Here is a 27286-nt window from a genome sequence, read left to right as displayed (position 1 = left end):
CTTATACTAGTAGTAGCTTTGTCACCAGGAATTAGGTTTTAAGTCATTACGAATTGAATAAAATAGATAGATGCAACCACATGTAGAAAAAGAAGCAACAGAATCTTCAGCCTTGCTTTGGGGAAGGAAGGATCTAGGAGGAAGTATACTGACCGGTCAATATCTTTGAGTGATTGAGAGTTTCTCACTTGATAACCGATACAGCAGTTCTTCAGGAGAGTCAGTAAACAGGCAAGTGGTCACTGCTTCTTCAGCCATGAATTCATCTTCGAGAAAGTCTTTGCTCTTCTGAAAATTTATTTTTTCCATGCCATTAGCCAAGTGCCAGGCAGACTTCTTCTACCACTATTCTTTGTTCTGGCTCTGCAAACCAAAAAATAGAACAGAATGCATGGCCAGAGTGAACGCTATCAGTGAATATTAAATAAAACTTTTCAACTCATTTTGTTCTGAGACTATGATATTATAATTAAAATGACTGGTTATTTCAAATAGTTGCTTGAATATTAATGCTGAGATTGAATTACACATTGCTAAGTAACTAGGGTAAGTAGGGTACTAAAGGTGTCATTGTTTGGTTGAATTTTTTCAACAACTTATTTCATTAAGCTTTTTATAGATTCCAGGGATAAGTGAGGCAGATTATCCACTTGCTAATTTATTTCACTATACAGAATACACACACACACACATACACACATATGTGTATGTGTGTGTGTGTGTGTGTGTGTATTTAAATATATTTTAATTATTTTTTTACAGAGAAGAAGGTAGAGGGATAGAGAGTTAGAAACATCGATAAGAGAGAAACATCGATCAGCTGCCTCCTGCACATCTTCTACTGGGGAGGAAAGAACAAACAGTTTTTATTATTATATGATAATTTGCCCGCAACCAAGGTACATGCCTTTGACCAGAATTGAACCTGGGACCTTTCAGTCTGCAGGCTGGTGCTCTATCCACTGAGCCAAGCCACTGTTCTATAGGAATGCAGACTGGTGCAGTTGCTATGGAAAACAGTATGGAGATTCTACAGAAAATTAAAAATGGAACTCCCATTCAACCCAGTAATCCCACTTCTGGGAATATTTCCCAAGAAACCAAAAACACCAATCAAAGAACAAATGCATCCCTATGTTCATAGCAGCACAATTTATAATAGTTAAGATTTGTAAACAGCCTAAGTGCCCATAAGCAGATGCGTGGATTAAAAAACTATGGTACATCTATACAATGGAATACTACACTGCTATAAAAAAGAAGGAACTTTTACCATTTGCAACAGCATGGATGAACCTAGAGAGCATTAGGCTAAGTGAAATAAGTCAGTCAGAGAAAGATAAATATCACATGATCTCACTCATATGTGGGATATAATGAACAACATAAACTGATGAACAAAAATAGATCCAGAGACTAAGAAACACTGATCAGACCATCCATCCTCAGCGAGAAGGTGGAGGGGTGGGGATAGAGGGGGGCAGGGGGGCAGTAAGAGATCAACCAAAGGACTTGGATGCATACATATTAGCATAACTAATGGCCACCGACACTGAGGCAGTGGGAGTTTGTCTTGGGGGGACGTGAGTGGTGCAGGGGGCAGGTGTCAATCAGGGAGGGTGGGGGGAGAAGACAAATTAATATAAAAGAAGAAATTAAAAAAAAATAAGAAAAAACCACTCTAGGTAGATAGATGGCCAACTAGTTTAGTTTGGTCCTGTGAGGAATCCCTGGGCATGAGACTTTCAGTGTTAAAGCCATGAAAGTCCTAGGTAATCTAGGAGAAGTAGGTTACCTTAACTCTAAGAGCTAACAGATGAAGTATTGCTGGTACAAAGAGTAGATGTTTGATAACAGCAATGCTTGATTTGTTCTTCCCTATCTCTATAGACCTCAAGACTACCTATATTTTAAGGTTCAATTTAAATGCCTTGCCTTCCTAATCTCTCCCTTTTCTGAATTCACATAACATTTTATCTGTACCACTCTTACTCTTCTGAGCACTTTAAAAAATTAGAGCTATCTATATACAAATTTTATCTCTGAAACTACATGGAAAGTTCCTTTAGAACATGATGTATTATTTATCTTTTATCCTTACATAGCTTCTAGCCTGGTGTGCTACACCTACTTTATCAGAAAGGTCTATTACAAGGAATGAATGAGTCCCTGGGTTAAGCAGATTATATTGATAGTATGCGATGCATCAATATGTAATGGGAGGAAAAGGAAATTTGTGATATGAGATTCGGAAAACGTAGCCTTTGGTCCGCTCTACCACTAGATAATACGTGATTTTGGACAATTTCCTTAATCTTGTATATTTGTGTATATGCACACTACCATTTCTTCAGCCCAAAACTGAAAGTTTCAACTGGACCTTCAGTGCTATCTAGTGATGCTTTTAGTGTTCATTGTTAGCTTGGCCATCCAATGTTCTCGAGGACTAATCTAAACTTTCAACCTCTCTTATGGTTCTCCATCTGAACAACCCCTCCTTTTTAAAAATGTCTTTGTATTTTTATTAATAGGTAAATCCAGGTGCTTTTTTAAAATTGAATTTATTGGGGTGACATTAATAAAATTTTAGGTTTCAGGGATACAGTTTCATAATACAACATCTGTATATTGTATTATAGGTTCACCACTCCAAGACAAGTCTCCTTTCATCACCATTTATCCTGATTTTACCCTCTTTTATCCCCACTCCCTTCTTCCTCTGATAATCACATACCGTTATCTATAAGGTTTTTTGTTTTATGGTGTTTTTTTAATCCCTTTACCATTTTCGCCCAGCTCCTCTCCCCCTTCCCCTCTGACAGTCTATCTCTGTATAACTCTGTTTCTATTTTGTTTGTTAGTTTATTTTGTTAATTATATTCCACATATAAGTAAAATCATATGGTATTTGTCTTGTCTGACTGGATTATTTCATCTAACTATCATCTTAAATCAACAAACAAGAAGTGTTGGTGAGAATGTGGAGAAAAGAGAATCCCTTTTTCAGGTTTGGTAGAAGGTCACACTTCCTACTTCACAGAGAACTGGCCTGCAGGAAGAAACTTGTTCACTCCACCCTCATACATTGTTGTACATGATAAGTAGAATACTGATTATTCCTTCCTGACCCTCAAGCCTAAATCTTTAAGAAGTAAATGGATATATATATATACATGCATATGTATATACATATACTCACACTCATATACATACATACATGTATACATATATACACATACGTGTATATATATTTGTAATTCAGAATGTTATATATAGTTTGCTTAATGAAAGTGAAATACTCTAGACTGTTTTGGGGTTAATAGCTTTTGTGTTCTGAGAACCGAGTGAAAATAGATTGATTCAAAACTATGATTGTTTTGTATTTAATATGCTTTTAAAAATGCTTTTATAGGAGAAAAGTTATTTGTAAAAATTTTCCTGTTAATTCCTTTGAAAACATAATTAACAGTTCTTAAAAGGACAAATTCATCAGTGTTTTCAAAATTCACAGTAAAATATGTAAAAAATATTGCTTTCATCAATTTTCAATTAAAATGTGATTATTACGCAGACTTTTATACATTTTTATAATCCAGTTTCCTATTGTTTTTAGCTACTGATGCAGATGTGAAGAATGAAAGTCTTTCATTGGTGCAGCAGCTTGGCGTTGAAATGACTGTCAGGTGGGTGGTTAGAGATCAGCAAAGAACTTGTATGCTTATCTGTGTAACCCATGGACACAGACACTAGGGAGGTGAAGGCAGGGGAGGAGGGCAAGGGCGGGCTGTGAAGGTCAGGGTGAGGAAAAAGGGGACATCTATCATACTTTCAACAATAAAGATTTTTTTTATAAAGTGACTGTCAGGGAAATATACCTCCCTTGTGTATATCTAGAATTTTTTTTTTAATCTACCTGATATGTGTTTAATAGTATTTAATTTAACAACCAACTATTTAGTATATTTTATTTTGGTATATTTTAAATGCAGAATTTATCATTCAGAAGATAATTTTATTTTTAGGATATTGGAAATTACTTCTATAGGTAAACCAGTTATGATATATTATTATTTCAGAATTTAATTTCAGTGTATTTAAGCCTCTATGACTATCTGATTTCCCCCCGGAAATAACATCATAAAAATCAGAACACTGGCAGCACAATGATGCCATTTCTGAAATATGATTAGCTTATCAAGCTATGGTGATGATTACAAAAGTATCTTAAGGATAGATGCAGAAGTTAAAATGAATAAACCAATCAGAGTAGTTTGAGGTTTTTGTACTCAAATTGTAATTTTCACCGGAGATGGACAAGCTAAACAGCAGTCTGGGAGTTAAGGGCTAAGTCCTCTACCACCTCCACACTTATTCTTGCTTTTAAATGGGCATCTTGATAGTCTCATTCAGAAGGAAAAGAATCACAATCAAGTTTTAGGAATATACATGTGAAAGATGTTAAAAAGACTGGGTGTTTTTGTAACTTCATAGCCTTGGAATGAAAACTATGGTACTCAAATAGCTCACCCACCTTTATTACATAAGGCATATAACACAGGGATTAAGTTTTGAAACCTTGTTTTTATTTTAAATACCCTATTTCTGTTATGAAATGGAATCCATAGATAATATAAGTCACATGTTTTAAAAAACTATTATAATATCTTATTGGTAAGAAATAAATGGAAAATGGTTTATAATGAAATGTTTGTATAAAACTACAGCATAAGACATAGCTGGCACTCCTCTTCATGACTGGCAGCTACAAACAGAGGCTTTATTTTGGGGCTTCAAATCCTGCAAGGGAGTTGCCACTGGCAAAATGACTTTCCAAATTGGTGAACAGTGCTTAGAAAGGCTTCAGATAAAGTACTAGCTTTCCCTGTTTTGCACCCAGTTGCATTCAGAATATGTAAAAAATGTAGGAAAACATTTTATATAAAACAATTGTTTTCAGGTCCAATCCGTGCAAAATAACAGGCGGGGCATTTGCACGTTGTTATCATGTTGTCCCATGTCTAACCACCTGGCCCTCACTCACAGACTACCACTGGTGCCCCAGTCACTATGACAATAAAAAATGCCCCCATAGATTTCCAAAGTGGCCCCCTGGGAAGTACCACTCCTATTTAAAGTCATTGGAACAGATGAACTCAAAAATTGCTTCTTAGATTTAACATTTGACTTTGTCAATTTTCTGTGTTTTAGATTAAGTTCTAGTAAAAAAGATACTTATATTCTATTTGTCAATCTATTGTACCGTATTTTTCGGACCATAAGACGCTCCGGACCATAAGACGCACCAGTTTTTAGAGAAGGGAAATGAAGAAAAAAAGATTCTGAAAAAAATAGTGTCCTAAAATATTTTATGTGCATTAAAACCCAACATCACAGTCATAAACACATGTAATCAACTCTGTAAAGTAAACAGCAGCATTTAGAACCATTTTAGAGCCGGGCAAGCACACAGAGACCACACAGAGCCGGGCAAGTAAAAAACTTTTTTTAAAGTATATGTGTAGGCTATATTTGGACCATAAGACGCAGGGACTTTTTCCCCCCACTTCTGGGGGAAAAAAAGTGCGTCTTATGGTCCGAAAAATACGGTATGTATGTTTTCTCTCATTATTGTTTTATTTTCCTTTAAGGTTACCAGTATTCACCTGATGAATACTGCTAATTCAAATATATCATAATTATTGGTACCATACTAGTATATTGTCATTTTTTCCTTAAGTAGCTATGTCAGAAGTAGAAATTTGAAAACTTAAAATCTTGAAATTTTAAGAGGACTCCACTTAGAGAGATTTCTATAAACGAATTTACCATACAGGGCCTAAACTTTATCGTTTTGTATGTTTTGTGGATTTTTAATGTAGGTATGGCAAGTTCCTCAACCTGTTAAAAGAGAGCGCGGAAAGTGATCTGACGTGGGTGTTAAAGCACTGTGAGAGATTCCTGACACAGCAGCAAGCTCACGTGAAATCTTCTCTTCATATCCTTTTTTAAGTGGATTCACAGTTCAACTTCATTCATACACTTTTCTTAAGTTCTTGATGGGATATCTTTTATAGAAATTATTACTTAAACCTATGTTAGTGATTTATTTGTTCTGATATATCTTCATAGCATTTTATTCTGTATTTTAGATGTGCATTTTATTAAATTGAATAGTGATTAAGTTCATTCTTAGTCATTGACTCTGCAACTGAATAATTGAAGTTAAAGGAATATGTTTTCAGACATACCTACATAAGAAAGATTTAAAATTAGATTGCAATCTAGAAAAATAATATTCTATTTGCATCGCTTTTATTGCAGAAACAGGATTTGACTTGAAGAAAAAAAAAAATATGCAAACTATTTGCATTCCTCAATCTAAAAATGTGTGATTTTAAAAATACTTGGTTGTGCTAGTAATTTAGCAGACAACCTGCACTAGAGAAAGATGGTATACTTTTGTGTCCATCACTTCACAAAGAGTATTCTACAAAGCAGAAGGTTTTTCTTCCAGTTGCTAGTGCCATTGGCCTCCACAGGACATTATAGAAAATAGTACATTATAATAGTTAATGTGTCATTTTATTAATAAAATTTAATTTTACATCAGTATCTTATAAATTGATGAAAGACAAAATGAGGATTAAGTATCATTAATATATCTTTCCTTATAGAGATCCTGGAAGTGAGTATTTATGGAGTTATATTTCATTTTGTGACATAAACTATTACAACAGTTCCTTAACTGTGCTTTTTAGTCTGCCTGCAGGGGAGTTATGCTGGCCATGACTGGTTTGTATCGTCTTTGTTCATGATAATGTTGGGGGACAAAGAGAAAACATTCCAGTTTCTTCAGCAGTTCTCCAGGCTTCTGACCTCTGCTTTCCTTTGGGTGCCAAGACTGCAAGTTTCTGTAAGTCTTTTTAGCCTGTTTTTAAAGAAGCATTTTAAATCTTACGGCAAATCCTGTTTAAATTAACTGGGATCTTATTTTCTTTGTAGAGAACTCTGTATTAATTTATACATATGGTACTAATACCAGCTCACCCACAGGTTGAGAACCGCTAACAGGGTTACCTAAGACCATCGGAAAACACAGATATTATATTTACATTACGATTCATAACAGTAACAAAATTACAGTTATGAAATAGCAACAAAAATAATTTTATAGTTGGGGGTCACCACAACTAGATTAAAGGGCCACGGCATTAGAAAGGTTGAGAACCACTGCTCTAGAGCATTGTGACTAAGCAAAATACATCAAAAACACTATAAATGTATAACAAACATAATTTATAATTTGATGATTCAGAATACTCTTTGTTGTATCCGTGTGACTCAGAGCGGTCATTGATCTGGGTTTATGAACATCATTTACTATAAATTAGAGTTATGAAATGGAAATTAATAGAGCAATTAATAAAATTAGTATAGTTAAGTTATTGTGATTGTGTTCAATTATTAGAATATTTTCGTGTCATTTAGGCAATAATTTGTTGCAAAGCTATTCTATGCAGGGTTGGTGCTAGGAGCTTTTTTGGTTACCCAAAAGTGTGGCATAATTTTTTCCAATCCTATATAATAAAAGGATAATATGCACATAGACCACATGTGTCAAACACAAGGCCCGCGGGCCAAATCTGTCCCGCCAGGCCTTGCAATGTGGCCCGCACCGCGCTGTCTTCACTGCACTCCGCTGCGTTTCCATCACAATGACAGTTTATGACTGTTCAGTAAACCATTCGGCCCGCGATTTAGGCTGGATTTTAGATTTTGGCCCCTTCTCTGATTGAGTTCGACACCCCTAACATAGACCGAACAGCAGAACAACCAAATAACCAATCAAAGTGTAGTATGTTAATGATATGCTAAGGTTGCTCAATTGCTCGCTTTGATGTGCACTGACCACCAGGGGGCAGATGCTCCAACCCGTAAGTTAGCTTGCTGCTGGGGTCCTGCAGATCAGGACTGACCCAGATGGGCCAGACACGCCCTGGAGCCCTCTCACAGTCCATCTTTTACCTGATCGTGCACAGGTGGGGCCCCTCAGCCTGGCCTGAGCCCTCTTGCAATCTGGGACTCCTTGGGCGATGGTAGCGAGCCGGTGCCAGCCCAGTCGCACAGGCCACTCCCCTTGGGAGGGTGCCAGAGGCAGGGCTCATGGCTTGTGGGTGCTGCTGAGGCATTGTGAGCCCTCAAGGTCGGGACCAATTGGGTGCAAGCCTGAGGCAGGCGCAGTGGGGCTGGAAGGAGTGGGCGCGGCAGGTAGGAGCTGCAGGTGGCATTGGACTGCAGGTTTCAGCCCTATCCCTGCAGGCCACCCAGAGGGACTCCACCCAGGCACGAATTCATTATCCATATATTCAGAAAAGTATTATCCAAGTTTGTATTGAAAATTAACATGTTATGTATGTATAAGTTGACTTTTGCTTTTATATATGTTTATTATATTCATTAATCTTAACTCTTTAAGTACTCATTAATGAAACACATTGTGCAGTTCATAATATTATTTTTATTTACTCAGTAGAAAGGTTAGTTCTTGGTTTTAGACGTTAATTACAAGAAGTCCATTTAATATGCTATGTAATGTCTTGTCATCAGTATGGAGAGTTAATGTTTTGTGTGTGTATGTGTGTGTGTGTGTACTGTGAAGTATCTTCCTGAGAGCCTATCATAAAATATGTTTTCCTACAAATATATATTTCTGCATGTGAAGTGGTAAATCATCATTTATGCTGATGAATGATAAAACTGGAAAACCATTAATTATTTGACTTCTTTTGTAATTGTTTTATGTTATTTTTATTTGTTTTAATTTAAAAGTTATTAACATTCTTTCATTAAAAAGGTTTAAAAATAAGAGTTGCACAGTAAAGGCAAGAACATAAAATGTCTTTCTGAAACTTTCTTAATTATGTATTCTTCAGATCTAATTTGAGTATCAGTTTTTATTATAAGTCTATAAGATATAATTGTGGGTCTAAGAATTTTTCTTCAGGTTTATTCTTTGTTTTTAAAAGAAGCTGTTGTGGTTAAATGATGTATTTATACTAACTCATTAAAACATGAACATTCATGATAATAAATTGTATCTAACAGCTAAATTTAAAAATAACCAGCTTTATGTAGATATTGCTGAAAAATACAAGTTTGTAAATATTTGTGTTTATATATCTACACATATATAGTATATGGACATATAAATATACATATATGTATAAAACATTTATAAAATATGTGCTCTGAGAACTTCGATGTGAATGCATTATGTATTTCAATGTTTACCCCCCTTTTATTTGGGGGGGGGGAGCAAATTTCTTATAGAGTTCCCAATTTCAGTTATTAGTAACACAAGTTTGTATTTGGATTAACATTAATTTAGAAAAAGAGGATTTGGCAAATACCCCTAAGAGCTGACAAACAAAAATCTTTTAGCATTATGGAATCATTGGCCAAAGCCAAGGAGAGTAAGTATATTGAAACATCCTAGGTATTAAAAAAATAAAGCATTTATTACTCCTGAACTCACTCATTTAGTCTTTAATACAACACTTGCCTTCATCATTCCACAAAGGATTGAAGTTGCCAAAATTACGAAGTGTCAACTTCATTTCTGTGTCTCAGAAAGTATATCATATTGCCTTTATAGAGATTTATGCTTTCTACAGAGTTTAACATTCTGACTTTTAAATTTATGTAACTATAATATTTCCATTATTTGTGATCCCACCGCATTAATTTTGAAGCAGCAATTCAGAGGCAAAGATTTAGGTGTTTGATTATTTTAAATTAGCTGCATACTCATTCACTCTCAATTTCTTTTTTTTATGCAGAGGTACCTACCTGTTGACACTATAGAATCTGGCATCCATCCCATCTATTTCTGCAGCACTCACTATATTGAAATGCTGCTGAAGACAGAGGTGCCACTTGTGTTTTCAGCTTTTCACATGTCTGGTTTTGCACCATCACAGGTAATCCATAAGGGAGTAGCATTTCTTCAATTCCCAGATTTCATTGTTGTTAAAGAAAATTACATTCTCATCAGGTATAGGAAATACATTTAAATTAATAAAAATATTTTTGTAAGTATTTATGCCTTTGTGTTTAAATACCCAAACTGGCTTCTTTTCCTTGGACCTATTGTAACAGATAGGTTTACTTTATAGGAGGTACCAGCCATTCACAGAATTCAAGTTCAAGTTCAGCTATTCAAAGGTATAGACATTCTGAAAGTCTATGACATGTAGGCTTTTTACAGATAATGGAAACAATATCTTTTTCAGAAGGCTAATTTATGGATTAAGTAACTAAGGGCAATAATTGGTATTAGCACTGAGTATCTGTTATGTGAGATATTGTGTCTTATCTAACAAGAAAGCCTAGATCTGTGTCTGCTGTTAGGATCAGAAAGGTTTTAATTACTTTTCTAGGGCCTGGAATTGTATATGTGGTCACATGCCAGTAGTTGCAGATGTTTATGGTTAAGAATATCTTGACCTCGGAGCTTATTGAACCTGTTTATGTGACATATTGTATAGATTTCTTAACAGTAAACTGTACTCCATTCTCTTGTATTTGTCCTACTAAAAACACTTTCCTCTTAGTTAGATGGTATTTTTCTTAAAATGACATGTGCTTTTATACTTATTTTGAAGAGCCCTTGTGGCATTTTTTTTACATTTACTTTTATCCGGTTATTAGAACTGCTGAGTTTTCAATTTCCTGAAATTAATGAGAAGTCTAAATATAGCAAGGAATGCATATATTGGAAAGCGACCCGCTTCCTCTGCCAATTCTTGCTCTTACTGTGTCTGTACCCAACACACTTCTGAGAATTTTGAATCACAAAATGTTTAACTCTGGTTGAAAGTAGTTACTTAAATATTTACTATAAGCTCAATAATCCATTCTTTCAGTTCTTCTAAAAATCCAAGTCAGAGAGCAACAGGTTCTGGAGAATTTATTTTTGCCATGATTATGTGGATTAATACAATGCATTGTCTAATACCTCCAATCATTCCCTAACATATATCCTATAATTTAAAAATAGACTACCAAAGACTGTGAGAAAAACTTGCAATGCCTTAGGCCTCACTGTATCAATTTGGTATCTATCACTTTGGATTCTGCTTATCAATTTGACATATTTTTATTAATTTGAAACTGCTTGCATGTAACAAACAGATTTATCTAATACAAACCACAGCATTGTTTCTCATCAGTAGTATTATGTTTCTTAAGTTATCTAATTTAAAAATGCCTTTTTAATGGTTCTCTTTGTGAGCCACTTTAATAAATTTAAAGTATATGCCATTGTTTTATTGAAGTATTTGCCATTTTATTGCTATTATAGAACATGAAAACTACTTTTGTACGTGGTTAAGTAATTATTTGGGTATTAATTTTGTATTTAAAAGCTTATTCATTTTGATCTAACTGAAAGCAGTGCTTTTTCAAGTTGTTAATTTATAGACAACTAATGGGTTGGGAATACTTGATTAATGAAAGATTTGTAGGTAGGTTGCTAAATAAAATAACAGTTCTGTAGAGTAAAAATAATCTCAACTAGAATAAAAAATATAGTTAGAATTATATATTTATTGAAGAGTTTCTTTTAAAAGTGAGATTGGAAAGGAAATAAAAATTAAAATATATATTCTTTCCTTTTAAATGAACAGAAAATTACATGTTCTAATTAACCTTTTGACCAGTTTTACTTTTGTTAAAAACTGTCCTCATTGAATTTTTTTTAACTTTCCTGGCTTAAGTAGAACATATATTTAATGATTTATCTCTTGTAATTCCTTTGGAACATCATTTGGCATATCACTCATTATTGCACTGTGCTGTGTCAGCAAGTGGGCTAACCTGGATAATCCTCAGGATATACTCTAGAAAAACCTCTTGGTTTTTCTCTTTTGCTGGATCTCTGCCACCACCACCACCACCATGAAACATGTGCTAATGCTGCTACTTGAAATTAAACTGTCTTGCTCCCTGTGTCCCATCTTTACTTGTCAGATTCTTATCCTTGAATGTCTGTCCAAATATGGTGCATTTTTTCCCAGATATTTTGCAAGTGATTTTTCTTCCTTATGAACCCAAAAAGCTATTTAAGTGTTTTAAGTCTAATTAGGTGTAAAGAACATTGGTTTACTATAAAACAATGCTTGAATGTATGTAAATGCCAGAAAATTGCAATGGTATTAGAAACTATATCATAAAGAACTAATTGCAGATTCTAGGGTGACTTTATTTTAACCAATTTGGATAAAGGAAGATGGATAAATATCTCCTTACATACATTTTAACTTCGGGTCTATTGTTGGAACATATAAAGTTGGTAGGTTTAAAGGTTAGACAGGGTTAGTGATCAGCAGTTTCACACCATTCTGCCAGTGGTAGAGAAAGGCCAACTAGAAAGATGGACAAAACCTGTGACCTTTTTCTTCTTTGTCTCCTTGCTAAGTTATCTCTGAAACTTACAACTGAATGAGACCTTCTTTCTCTGGCTACAGGGACTATTGTATTAATTTCCACTATTCAGCTGTTTCTCCTTCCTTTATCCAGAGATTCTCATTTTTATTTACAAAGCGTAGTCATAAGTTGATTAGCATTAGTAACTGTAGCAAAGAACACAGAGAGAACCCTGGCAACAGTGCTTTAAATGAGTTGAAAGTATCTCTTCTAGTCAAAGAATCATTGACTGCTTTAACCTATGTAGTCAGGTAGGAGCAGGAGGTATTTTTCTTCCCAGTCCAGTAGAGCCACATTATGTGGGTATTTGCTGGGCAGTGAAAGTTGGTAATGAGCTCTGCATGCCAACTTACCCTCCTGGCCGAGGTCTGGGAGAAGAATCCTTTCAATGTCAAGTGGACAGTGAAGTTGGGACCAAAGAAAATTAACTATATTCTGCCTATTGACAAGTATTAGACATTTATAGACATATTCTAATTCAATATTGAGTTAACTCGTAAGCTCAATGAAAAGATTTTGGAGCATAGTAGAAGGGAACTTAATATTTATAAAGGAAAATTTTATACCTGAGAACAGAATTATAATAAAAAACAGAAGGAAATATTTGATCATATATAGTTGAAATTATCAATAACAAAATAGAAAATATGACCAGAAGGTGAGATGAAAAGATATGCCCATAATGGCTGAAATTTGAAGTTTAATGGCTGACATGAGTAATAATATATGGAAAACAAAAATTCATTGATACCATTTGGTATGGGCTGAATTGTATCCCCCCAAATTCATATGTTGAACTTTTAACACCCAGTACCTTAGCATGTGACTATTTTGAGATAAGGTCTTTAAAAGTGGTAATTACACTATAATGAGGTCATTAGGGTACATTCTTACCCAGTATGAGTGGTGTCCTTAAAGGAATAGCAGATTTGGATGCAGACATGCACACAGGGAAGACCATATGAGTATGAAAGAAAGCTACCATCTATAAAGCAAAGAGATTGGCCTCAAGAAACCAACCCTGCCAGCACCTTGATTGTGGACTTCTCCAGAATTGTAAGAAAATAGTTTTCTGTTGTGTAACTCACCCAGTCTCCGGTACTTTTTTACGGCAGCCCTAGAAAACTGTTATAACATGTAAGGGCAGTTAAAAACAGAATCATTGTACCAAACATTTGAATCAGAGGTATAAAACAAATTTTAGAAACTATTTTTAAAGGGACGAAGTGATAGAATAAAAGAAAATTTGTGTCTCTGTATCTTTTGTATCTACGATAAATTGAAATAAGCCACCCTATCTGTTCCCATTTTTCCCTCCCTTCTCTTTAAGACATAAAACTTTAGAAGAAGATAGGTTCAAATAAAGGAAATCTTTCCTTAGTGGTAATTTGTTGATCATTATGAAAACTAAAATATTGGAAAATAATTGTCTTAATTTCTCAAGACTGCAGTATCAAAGTATTATAAACTGGGCTGTTAGAACAACAGAGAACAACAGAGAACAACAGAGAGGTACTGTCCCAGAGATGTGGAGACTGGAAATCAAAATCAAAGTGTTGGCAAGGCTATGTTCCCTCATAGGGGAAGAACTGTTAGGAAGAACTTCCTAGCTCCTCGTGGCCTTAGATGTTTCTTGGTTTCCACATACATCAATCATTTGTCTTCTAGTCTGACATTTTCTGTGTGTGGATTTCCAGAATCTTCCTTCTGTGTGTGTCCAAATTTTCATTTTTTTATATGATTGCCAGTCATATTGGAATAGGGTTTACCCTATGACCTCATTTTATCTTGATTACTTCTTTAAGACCTTGATTCAAAATAATGTCACATTTATAGGTAGTGGGATTAGGACTTTGATATACTTTTTAAGGGAATACACAATTCCATCTATAACATTCATGTACCAAAATGTTAGCAATATTGATCTCTGTGTGATTATTTTTTCTTAAACGTTTCTGTTTGTCTACAACAGCATGTATCTCTTTTATAATCAGAACAAATATTATTCAGAAAGTAAGAGAAATTACTGTTTTAGAAAGACTCATTTTTTAATTATTCTCTTCCTTAGCTTTCAGTTTTTATGTTATATAATCCTGTTTGGTTTAAATTGTTTTCTGATTCAGCAAGAGTCCATTTGCATTAATGTAACATTTAGCAATCTGTTATCTGCATAATTATACATCTGTGATTATAGGTAGGGTAGAAAAAAATTCCACCTCTAAATTAATACAGTCTCTCAGCATTTGTTATCTGTAGAGAGCAGACTGGTGTTATGAAGAAGAAGAGACAAGATGAGTAAAGAGGGCATTTAGCAATAGGCATTTGTACAGTGTGAACACCATCAGTTGCCCCCAGGTCCCATGACCCAAGGCCATGGGAGTTTTCTCATGCACTAAGCGAATAGGTGAAACATACTTTAGGCTTATGTGCAGAATGTCTTTCTATTTTTATTAAATGTTAAGCTCTTCATTGGTTTTTATGTGTGTTATTGGTTATTGCTTTTTGAAAGTCAAATATGGCCATATAAACTTTCTAAAGAACTGCTTTCTCTTTTTTCCAGATTTGTCTGCAGTGGATAACTCAGTGTTTTTGGAATTATTTAGATTGGATAGAAATCTGCCATTATATTGCTACTTGTATTTTCCTTGGTCCCGATTATCAAGTGTATATCTGTATAGCGATCTTCAAACATCTACAACAAGACATTCTACAGCACACCCAGACTCAAGATCTTCAGGTCTTCCTAAAAGTAAGTGTCTTTCTATCTGAAGGGAAAGTAATTAAGAGTAAATAGCTAATCTTTATGGGGTGCTCAATGTCAGATACTCTTCTAGACTCCCGTATAATCCTACAGACAACCTTTTGAGGTAGGAACTCTTATCATCCTCATTTTAGAGATGAGGAAACTGAGGAACCGAATTAAGTAAATTGCCCCAAACATAGTTGCTTACTTTCTCATTTACAATATTTTGACTTTTGAAGTTCTGGGCTCTAGGAAACACATATGGAAATATCATGTATTTTCTGTGTGCAGTTTTTTATGGTGGGTCCAACTCTATTTGTTTTAAGTTAAAATCTTTCCTTGAATTTAAAATGTTTTCCTCCATCTATTACCTTTATCATCCCACAGACACACATTGACATACATACTCCAAAACCAATATTTATCATTTGCTAGTTTTTCTCTAGGTCAGTGACTAATGTCTATGTAAATTAATTTTATTTTTATTCTTTACCATTACATATTTGTCTGAGCTCTTTTCCATTAAATGATGATTTTCTGTAAATAAATGTCATTGATAATTTGATTGCCAAACTTTTAAGTATGATTATTTCATAAGTACTAAATTAAAAAGGTCTCAAATTATCATATATCACTAGAATTATGATCTTAGAAACATTCTTAATGAAAAAGTATACCAAGACAATGCTTTTACATATAGGAAGAAAAACTAAGATAGAAAATGAAAAAAAGGACCTGCAAGAGGTAATTGGAGTACAGGGGTGGTTAAACAAAAGGGAATTATGATGAGGGTCAAATATGAATTTCTTTTCAGTAAGGAGTGTTTTCATCAGCTACATAGTCAGTCAGAGGGGCTTGAGAGTATGAAAATGTCCCGAACTCATATTTGTATATTCCCTAATTTTCTAACCTCTTATCCTATTTTAATTTTGCTTTCATTGTTTATAACTAGCTGAAATTATTATATATATATTTTTGTCAGTCTTCCCCAGTGAAATGAGTAAGCTCCCCAAGAATTTTGATTTTTGTCTATATTGTTTATAATGTATTTTCAATGTCTGGAACAGTACCTAATACATAGTGGGTGCTCAATAAATACTTGTTGATAGAATAAACAAAAATATAAATAAATATAAAGGGAAAGATGAATGAACTTAGTTTTAGTCACATTGAATAAGAAACATTACTGAATTCTTCAAAGTGTTGTCATGTATCTTCCTTCCTGGCACAATTGTGTCTTTATATTTTATCATCTCTAAATCTGACTAATGGTGATTATTGCAGTTTTATCTCTTTCTTGACTACTGCCGGGAAAATTGTAATAGAGTTTGCAAACGGTGACCTCATTAAATGTGTCCCAAAACTCTGTTGTTCTCTACGAATAGTGCTATCAATTTAAAATGAAAGAATTTTTAAATGAGAGGAGAAAATTATCTTTACTAACTAAGTCATATTTAAATTACTAAAATTTTAATTGAATTGGTTTAAATCCAAATTAAGGACACACTGGCAAAGAATTAATCGTTAGTACTTGTCCTGGAACAAACCTCATTTCTTACTCCTGTTGTTTGCAGCCATCTAAGGGATTAGAAAAAAATGCCTGTCGGATATTGACTTTACTTTCCCCTCCCCCTCCTCCCCCCCCAGCAGGTAGGTCTCAACTTCACTGATCTCTTTGGTGGGCAGTTGTTTTTCTTGTGAGATAAATTTCAGTGTAGTTTATTTAAATATGCATTCACTACCCTTTTAACTACTCTATTAAGCCCTGTCTTTTTGTTTGCAAAGTACATAAACTTATGTACACCATTTTTCACTTACTGACGTATTAACCAATAATGAAAATTTGATTAATGAAATGGTTTTTTATATATTCCTTGGGAGATCCCGTAAGTCAGGAATAGCTATATCATTCAAAAATTCCTCCTTTAACTATAGTCATAAGGATTAAACCTTGGAGATTATGCTTTATACTTTCTGATCTAAAATCTCAGCCTAGTACTAAGGGAGAAAAAACAAAAAAAGTAACAGTTCTCCACTAGTACTTGTCATAGCCATGCTAATATTCTTTTAAATTACATGTTATTTTCTGATTCTACATATTTAGTAATAATTGCTTCTGAGAAGAAAGAAGCTGAAGTACAATATAATATGAGACTTTTACTTGTTATATATATACTTCTGTATATTTATGTGGGCTTTTTATTTTTAAAGAATGAGCTCATACTTTCTTTGTAAAATTTTTATATTAATCTTTATTGTTGAAAGTATTACAGATGTCTCCCTCTTTTCCCCCCATTGACCTCCTTCACCCCTCACCTGTCCTCCCAATACTTTTATAATAAACTAATTTTCAAAAGGAAATGGAATCCTATATAACAAAGAGCTGTTATGCTAATTAGACTGAACAGCCAATCAACCTTCTGGAGGACCTTCCAGATGAAGCCAGGGCTGCGAGGGCCAGCTGGGGCTGTGAGGGCTGAGCCCCTTGCATTTATTTTGTGCATTGGGCCTCTAGTCATTATATAGAAGTACAATAGATAAAACAAATATCTGATTGTTGTAAGTCAGTTCAAACAAGCAGGCCCAATTGAATTAATTTCCAAAATATTGACAAACACAAATGTTTTTCACTATTATCAGTTATCCTGATAATCTATACTAATAAAAGGCGTGTGGCTGTGACACCATAACGTGGAATGACCCATTGGGCAGCGGCTCTCACAGCTGGTGGGGCGGCATGGGACTGAGTTACTAGTGATGGAGAGCTATGAATGACAGAAGGCGGGGCAGCCAGCTGAGGCAAGCAGAAGCGAGCTACTTGCACACGATTTCAAGCGTGCTTGGCCTCTAGTTTTCAGATAATGAAATGATTCCAGAAGATTGAAATGATGCAGTTTCTTTTCCTGGTTTAAGTTTTATCTATAGACAGAAAGTGACATGTTAGAAGCATAAAGAAAACATCAACCTATTGTATTTGAATTTATTTGGGTTTCAGTTCAAGATTTTATATCAGGTAATGGAGAGTCTAGATGCAATGCCTGCATATGAACTAGCCTACTGAATAGTTCTTCATGATCAGTCAAATACTACTTGGAATTTCTTATACCAAAAGCTGCTGAACACTCATAGGCAGTGCAAGTTTACCAAAAAATGAAACAACAGCAAAAACATAACAAAACCTTATTTTTTCTCCTTTGATTAAACCACTAAATATTAGATTATATAAATAACAGGAATATAAATTGATATCAGCAAAAAATTGTCTTCTCACAGTATCATTGCCGACAACAAAAATGTGGGTTGGATAATACATCAGCTAAGTGCATTATTCCCACACTATGGTGATTAATAGGTCAATGCTGAGCTAGATGACAGCTTCCGAAAGCATGCTGAAGAACATAGTCCTGCCTGGCTGGTGTGGCTCAGCAGTTGATGCATCGACTTTTGAACCAGGAGGTCACGGTTCAGTTCCCGGTCAGGGCACATGCCCAGGTTGCAGGCTTGATCCCCAGTGTGGGGCATGCAGGAGGCTGCCAAATAGTGATTCTCTCTCATCATTGATATTTCTCTCTCTCCCTCTCCGTCTCTGAAGTTAATAGATGATATATTAAAAAAAAAAAAAAAGAAGAAGAAGCAGAACGTAGTCCTTAGAGCCTGGGGTCCTGGACATTTTTATCTGTGACAGATGGTGCTTTAGAAATTCTGGAATCCAGACAAAAATACCATCCAAAAAAACAAGTATTCTCAAATATGTCAGCCAGCTTGGATATCTAACGTACAGAAGACACACATACAGACTGGCCTTATTGCATTCCTCTCAGCATGCCAATAGGCTGGCAGGGATCTTGGTTTTAGTTTGTGAATTCCACCTGGGGACAAATGTCACTGAAATGCCAGGCCAAGAAAAGATTGCCTCCCAGTGAATATTAGACTGGGAAAGCTCAAAATTCTTAATTAAAATGCTTCAAGTAAATCTTGCATATTATGGCAAAATCAAATTAAAATTATGAAAAAATCAGATTAATTTCATCCCAATCAGTCAGTCATCAAGCAGGATTTTCTTTGTGTGTTGCTATTGCAGCTGTAGCTCCAGGACACATTGGCAGGCTCAGATATGGAGATCAGACAGAAAAACCAATGGAGGGCTAAGCTTTCAGAGACAAAAGTATACATATTACAAATAACTCACTGTCTGGGGGGATAGATGCAATGTGTTCATTATCTTGTAAACTGTGGTTTACAGATGGTTTCTGCACCATCCTTATATCACTTAAGGTCACCTGGATTAAAATTCTGGCTCCGTTGCTAACTGTGTGACCTGGGGCATGTTGCTTTACTTTTCTATGCTTCTGTTTCTTCATCTGTATAATTGAATGTGGAATAATTCCTATTACATAACGTTTTTTGAGGAATGAAATGAGATGATATCTGTATAAAAGTACTTTTACACATTATCTGGCACATTACAGGTGCTTAAAAATAACTTATTTGAGTTTCTACATCCCTGTTCATTCCTCTCCCATCCCTCTCTTGTTCTCGTTTAAGAAAGAGATGTGTAGAGAATACAACAAAAGAAACGGTTTTCTACTGAGTTAAAAGCCAGACTATATACTTTTGTACCCATTTCTCCCCTCTAGCCCCAAGAGGTCTTAGTATGACATATCATAGTGATACCTGGCACTGACATAAACTTCAGTTCTACCTCAGGAACATTCATGCACATTGCATCTGATCAATGTCTGTTTCTTCATGTACCCAGCCAAAAGGGAATCATCTCTCTAGTCATTACATATGCCTTTCAGCTGAATTAAAAATCTTTAAAAAAATATATTTTATTGATTTTTTACAGAGAGGAAGGGAGAGAGATAGAGAGCTAGAAACGTCGATGAGAGAGAAACATCGACCAGCTGCCTCTTGCACACCCCCTACCGGGGATGTGCCCGCAACCAACGTACATGCCCCTGACCGGAATCGAATCTGGGACCTTTTAGTCCGCAGACCAACGCTCTACCACTGAGCCAAACTGGTTTCGGCTGAATTAAAAATCTTTAAGAGCCACATACTCTATTCTAAATGTTTAAGAACCTCATATTCTATCCAAAACCACAGTATTTTAACTTCCCTGATGCTAAGAATCACTAGGGGGCTTATCAAAGCTCAGATACCTAGACACTCCCAGACGTTTTAAAACAGAATTCTCATGACAGAGGCCTCAGTTGTCAGATTTCAGTACAAATTCTCAAGTAGCTTGAAACTTTCAGACTATGAAAAATGTCAACTTTGGAGCTTGAATCCAGAATGCCAAAATCAAGATTTAAAACTTTTTGAAATATGATATCCAGGCATTGTTTTTGAAATACGTTTTTATTGATTTCAGAGAGGAATGGAGTGGGAGAAGGAGAGAGATATAGAAACATCAAAGATGAGAAAGAATCATTGATTGGCTATCTCCTGCATGCCTCCCACTGGAGATCAAGCCCAAAACTCTGGCACGTGGTCTTAGCTGGAATCAAACCAGGACCCTTCAGTCCTTAGGCCAATGCTCTATCCACCGAGCCAAACCAGCTAGGGCGATATTCAGGCATTTTTAATTTTACCGAGTATCTCAGGAGGGACCCACCAGAAGAAACAACTTGTAGATTGGTCGTGTTTCGACCCCTTTGATCTGGTAAGGTTATTTTTCATACTGTAGGTCATACACAGCATACAAAGGGTTGTGTCTACCAAGGGTAAAAGCAGAGCTGTGTTCACAAAACCCCTTCTCTTATGTGACTGTTATATCATTTGTTGCTTCTTATGTGAAATTTGACATAATTATAAACTCTTTAAGTGATCTCAATGTAGAGTCAGTTCTATACCTTTTGTGGTAAACTTTTATATCACTTCCTGGTGATTAAAAATCAACTCTTTATTCCTATTTAACCACTCAAAGTGACTTACCTTACTTTTTCCCTTTTTATTGGGTGACATTGGTTAATAAGATTATATAGGTTTCAAGTATATATTTCTATTATACATGATCAGTATATTGCATTGTATGCCTACCACTCAAAGTCAGATTATCTTTCATCACCATGTATTTGGCTCCCTTTACTTTTTATCCCCCCCCCCCCCCCATCCCTTTGGTAACCTCCATACTGTATCCTGGAGTTTCAGTTTTATATTCCACTTATCAGTGATTTATGGTTCTTAGCTTTTTTCTGACTGACTGACTTGGCTCAGAATAAAATTCTAAAGGTCCATCACAAATGGCAGTATTTCATCTTTTTTTTTTTTTTTTTACGGCTGAATAGTGTTCCATGGCATGTATGCACCACATTGTCTTTATCCATTCATCCATCGAAGGACACGTTGGCTAAGTGATCTCAGTGTAGAGCAAATTCCATTCTTGGCCACTTTGAATAGTGCTGCAGTAAACATAGGGGAGCATGTATCTTTGTGCATAAATGTTTTCAAGTTTTTCTGACGGATACCCGGAAGAGGGATGGCTGGCTGTATGGTAGCTCTATTAGTTTTTTGAGGAGGCTCCTTACTGTTTTCCAGGGTGGCTATACCAGCTTACATTCCCATCAGCAGTGAATGCAGATTCTTTTCCCCACAACCACTTGAATGGCTATTACTTGACTGGTTGATAATAGCCATATTAACAGTTCAGAGGTGTTATCTCATTGTAGTTTTGATTTGCATTTTCCTAATAGTGAAGCAAGCTTCTTTCCATACATCTGTTGGCCATTTGTATGTCTTCTTAGGAAGATTTCATTATCTCTTAGGAAGATTTCATTATCTAAGAGTCTGTTTTATTTTTTGTTAGCTGTATAGCATTTTTTTTGGTTTGAAAACAGACAACCTTATTTTATAGGTACTTGATTTCTTGCTATCATATACAATACACTGCCTACTAAATAAAAAAACAGTACACATTTACCAACAACATGAAATTCCTTGTTTGAAAAAAGGGATACATCAACTATTTAAAGTTTATAAATTTAGAATTGTGTCTCTTTATCTGAACTAATGAACTGTTCCCTTTACATTTTTTGACAGGAAGAAGCACTGCATGGGTTTCGAGTGAGTGATTACTTTGAATACATGGAAATTTTGGAACAAAACTACCGACCAGTGCTGCTGAGAGACATGCGGAACATTAGAGTGCAGAGCACATAGATCATGAAACACACAGTTTAATTTATGTTTTATTTATTTTAAAAGGAAATGAAGCGACACTATTGTTTCCTATCTGTATTCATAACATATGCTTTGTGAATATACATATTATAAATCAATACTGAGAGTTTATTAATATAATAATGTATTCCAGTAGGTGTTTGCTTAATTTTTTATATGAAATGAATTCATTTTTATAAGATTGCTTTTTTTGTATGTTATAGAATCAGATCTAGCTAACCTATGGCCCTTCATGTTTCATAGATATTTCCTGCCTACATATCCTGTTTCACCAGATGTTTAAAATATTTTCTTAACGAGTTTGGAAAGAAACAGCAATATTGTAAATGATTGCTTTCCTAGCCAGAAAGAGTCTAGAGAGTCAAGGAAAAGACAATTGTTTTCTTTATTATTATTTTTTTGTCTGCATATTTAAGGAAAATAGACAAAACCACAACTGCTTATTTGACATGTGGAGGAACAAATGATATTTACCATGGCAAGTTGTAGGAAAAATGTCATCCCCAGACATAATTGTTTTTCTAGGAATTGTTTTTGATACCTATATCAATTTGTAATTTTCTATATGAAATGGAGTTTCTACATGGTTCATTTAAAAGATAGATTAGTTATTTCATACTGATAAGCATTTCACTCTCATTAGTTATGCATTTTCCTTGGTGATAGATTTGATTTGTGCTGAATTGAAAACATTAAGAAGAATGGATTCTAAATTATTTTAAATTATCAACAATATGTCTTATTTAAATAGAAGTCTCTGTTTCAATGAGATTAATATAACATGTTAAGGTCTATTTTCTTATAACTGTCACATTTAATACATGAAAGATAATACATAAAAATATTAAATTGTTAATTTTTCAGTCAGCAATTGCAACAAGTTTTTAAGTCAACCATTAAAATCATTCTGAAGCTCCCCCTCACCTTTTCAACCCAAAATGGCTCACCCACAATCTCAATTTCCTTTTAGGATGTTGAAACATCTGGTACTGTGCAGTTTTCAATTTTGTGGTATTTAAGCTATTGCAATACCAACCTTCCAAAACCAGGTTTTCTTCTGTAAATGCCAACAGTAGCTTCTCAGTAATGGTGTTCCTAAAGGGCATTGAAAAGGTAGAGAAAAGAAAATTGAGCAAGTTAATTTGACATATTGCTCACTTTATCTCTGGCTGATACAAGTAAGGGAGTCCTAGGTGACCCAAAACACCAAGTTTACTAGTAGTGTACTTCAAACTTCATTTTGAAAAGCTGTTCCACAGAACCTGTAATACATGTTTATGGGTCAATTCCCTTCCATTCTGTTCCCGAGTATTGTTATTGGTGCTAAGAAATCTACAGCTTTATTTCTTTTTAAAATTTATTACATGGTAATTAGAAATGCGAGTGCAGAAGAAACTATACCTTAATTTTGTAATATCCATTGGTGATTTTGACTGGAAACTGAAGTAAGATGTAGATAATAACAATTACATTTTGGAAAAGTGACTTCAGCTGGAGCCAGAAAGCTTTGATTTTCATTTGATAAGTATCTTATGAACAGTGACAAAAACGATGAACAATTTGGTGAATAAATTCCAATGAATAGCTATGCTATTAACATTTTAGCTATTGTATTGCTAACACTGTGAATTATTTTTGCACCTATTTTTATTTTAAGAATACTCTTTACTCTTTAGAATAGAAATAAATACATTCCTCTCTTGCCTCTCAGTTTTCAATTATTTAAAGTACTAGTGTCCCGGTGCACGAAATTCGTGCACATTTAAAAGGGAATTAGAGGAAATATTTTACCATCGCTATTTGCCCTTTATAATAGAAGTGTCAGAGATGTAAGAAAATTAGTAAAATGTATATGAAAATCTTCCTCGTGTCAGAGTCTGAGGCGCACTGTGAGACCCAGAGTCAAGTCCCTGCCCAACTTCGCATGCGTCGAAATTGTGCAAGACCCAGACCCAGCTGGCCCAAACCCCATTGGGCAAGATCCAGACCCATCAAGCCCCAGTGGGCAGAGGGCACAGCCTCAGGTCTCCTGTCAAGCTTTTCCAGGTGCAGGGATACAACCTCAGGGCCCATGTCAAGCTCAGCCAGGTGTGGGGGTACAGCCTTAGGTCTCCCATCAAGCTGCACTGGGCGGGGATGGGAGGATGTGCAGCCTGAGGTCCCTTGTCCCAGCACCGGGGAGGGGTGTGTGGCCTGAAGTCCCCAGGCCCAGCATCAGGGTGGGGAGTGCACCTTGAGGTCCTCTGTCAAGCCCTGCTGGGTGGGGGAGTAATGGCCTGAGGTCCAGCATCATGCAGCCTCAGGTCTCTGGTGATTGCTCATTAAGGCTCCTTACGGAACCCGGCCTCTGCTTTAGGCACAGCCATCTTGTGTTACGGGGACCCCAGCTCTGCTGTGGGTGCAGCCACCTTATATTAAGGGATCCCTGCCTCTGCTGTGAGCGCAGCCATCTTTGTGATGGTGTGATGCTTAATTTGCATATTACCTATTATATATAGGGTAAGTCTGTAGGACAAATTTATTTTTAATTTGTGAAGAGACCTCATACATTGTACAGAATTGTAATAAACTATTTTTATAAAACAATGTATATAAATTTATGAAAATTTAAGTGCACATATATAAAACTTTGAATATCTGTTTTCAAAATTTAATCTTTATAGTTATGCCTTCTCATGCTAAAGAATATGGGAAGGTAGAGTAAGTCTTACAAATTCATGTTAACTTCCCAACAGAATTCTACTTAATTTAGATTATTAAATTACGGGATGCTCTAATGTTTCTCTTCTAAGCGTTCAATTAATTATACCTATAATATTTGCCATTGTGTGGCTAGTTGGTGTTAGCATGGTCTGGAATCTTTAAACTCAATCCTCTTTCAACTATATTATTTGTTTATTCGTTTAGTCACTCAATATGCCTTAATTAAATTCCTACTGTGGATAAGGCACTTGGTTACCTATGGTTCTATTCCCTCATTCAGATTTTTGTGGGAGTAGCAAATTATATTTTTCTCATGTTTTCCTTACTAGTTAAATATGACAGAAAAGAAATAAAAGTCCTGAACAATCCAATGTTAGACACATTTTTGTAGTTTTTCCAATTTTTCTTTCTGTTTTAATAGATTAATTTTTCATATTCTAGATTTAGTGATGTAGACCAGATTGATGTATTATGGGCTTTCAGTGCATTTTTAAATTGTTTTCTATTTTCAAGTGATAAATTAATATTTCCTTTTATGTGACATTGAATTTCACTAATGTTCTTTGTAGCAAAATTAACATCTGTTTTTCTTTAGAAGGCTAGTAAGAGAGTTATTACTTAAGTCGGTGCCAATATATTTACTTATCTGATGAGTTTAAACAGGGTCAAGGTCGTTAGCTTCATATAAACCTAAATTTTCAGCACTAGCAATATTTTAGCCTTTAAAGTCATTTAACTTCTTTGGCATGTTTCCCATCCCATAATCTTCTATTGGCAATAGGCCATCATGAAATGCTAAGCACCATGGAAATAATTGAACTGTCGTGTTTGCTAATAGAGTGCATTTGAGATACATTGGGGGAGACAGTTATTAAAATGTTGGCTGTTCAAGTTTGATCATCTAATCCAGGATTTAAATGTTGAACTGCTGTTATCAGGATATATATCTACTATTTTTTATTGAATAGCACATTTTTATTTAACCTTTATTTATAAAAATGCTGAAATTCATTTCTTATAGAGCACCTTTAAAATATAATCTTTTCTTTTACATCAAATATAATTAACTACAGTTTTATTGGAAATCACCAGAAAATGGAAAACAAAATGCTTCATATTGTGTTCCATAACTGTCTACTTTTTTCTTTTAGTTGCCCTCAAAGCAAAGTTTTCAAATTAATATTTTGTTTACTGTCACGAAATTATTTTGACTTGAAAAATGTATTCATTGGAATGGATGATGGGTATGGCAGAGATTGGTGATACTCGCCAGTCAGTTTCCTCTTCTGGGCTAAGTATAATGCAGGGTATTTGATCAGCTTAACCAGGTTAATGAACGAACCGAAGCATAAATAGCAGGTGTGCTTTCTCTACGAGTTTTTTTTCTCTTGGTGCCCCAGGAGCCTGGATGCTTGAATTCATGAAGAGCAAAATCTCCTGCCAACCCACCTTGGACCGTGAACTGAGGAAGAAATCAATCTTGCATTAAGTGATTGAAATAACATGGTTGTTTATTATTGTATACTAGGAGCCCAGTGCATGAAGTTATGCAGTGCCGCCCACCCACCGGCCCCCCTGCCTTGACACCCGAACCTGTCCACTCAGAGCTCCAGTGTGCCTGGCCCAGCCCCCAAACCCTCTGGCCTTCTCTGGCCACTTCAAGCCCCGCCCTCAGTCTCTCAAGTCACCTTGGGCTGGTCCCGCCTTCCCTGGGCGCCTCCCCGCTCCCCTGTCCCCCTTACCTTCCCCCCCCCCCCTCCAGAGCACATGGTGGCTCTGCTCTGTCACAGGAAGAGAGCATGGAAGCCTCCAGCCTGCTGCACTGAGCTCCTTCCCCTGGCAGGTGGGCTGCGGGGCCCTCAGAATGCCAGCGGTGGGTGGCGAAGGACTGGTGAAGGGGACGCTATGGCTCTCATCCCTGCCCTCCTGGCACAGGATGGTCCCGCCTCCTCTGGGCACCTCCCTGCTTCTGCCCTGTCCCCAGCTAATATGCTAATGACTTGGCCATTACCCGTTAGGGCATATCTACTATTAGCATGTTAGCTCTTTATTAGTATGGGTAGTATGGAATATCCTGTTTGCTGCTTTGAGTTTCCCCATTCCTGTCCCCCTTTTTAAATATTTTTTGAAGTGTGCAGATGGGCATGTTCTTAATTTCATAGTGTTTTA

At 35.6% G+C, this 27286-nt stretch overlaps 1 protein-coding gene across 3 annotated transcripts in view; it reads left to right on the top strand.

The window, feature by feature from the left end:
* Positions 1-24124, top strand: part of TBC1D32 (TBC1 domain family member 32) — a 94386-nt gene extending 70262 nt beyond the window's left edge. For 2 of the 3 annotated variants that reach the window (XM_036414931.2, XM_036414930.2), the window contains 6 exons: positions 3614-3683; positions 5880-5995; positions 6759-6913; positions 9840-9980; positions 15047-15235; positions 22274-24124. In XM_036414931.2, the coding sequence (XP_036270824.1) occupies positions 3614-3683; positions 5880-5995; positions 6759-6913; positions 9840-9980; positions 15047-15235; positions 22274-22393 (791 nt within the window). In that variant the 3' untranslated portion in view covers positions 22394-24124. Of the gene's footprint in view, positions 1-3613; positions 3684-5879; positions 5996-6758; positions 6914-9839; positions 9981-15046; positions 15236-22273 lie in introns of those variants that run through there. The other variant, XM_036414932.2, reaches the window with a different exon arrangement.
* The last annotated feature ends 3162 nt before the right edge of the window (positions 24125-27286 follow it).

The sequence above is a fragment of the Pipistrellus kuhlii genome, unplaced genomic scaffold (genome assembly GCF_014108245.1).
Source record: "Pipistrellus kuhlii isolate mPipKuh1 unplaced genomic scaffold, mPipKuh1.p scaffold_m20_p_5, whole genome shotgun sequence".
Lineage (NCBI taxonomy): Eukaryota > Metazoa > Chordata > Mammalia > Chiroptera > Vespertilionidae > Pipistrellus > Pipistrellus kuhlii.
The sequence above is the reverse complement of the archived record's forward strand: the minus strand, read 5'-3'. Positions and strand labels throughout refer to the sequence as shown.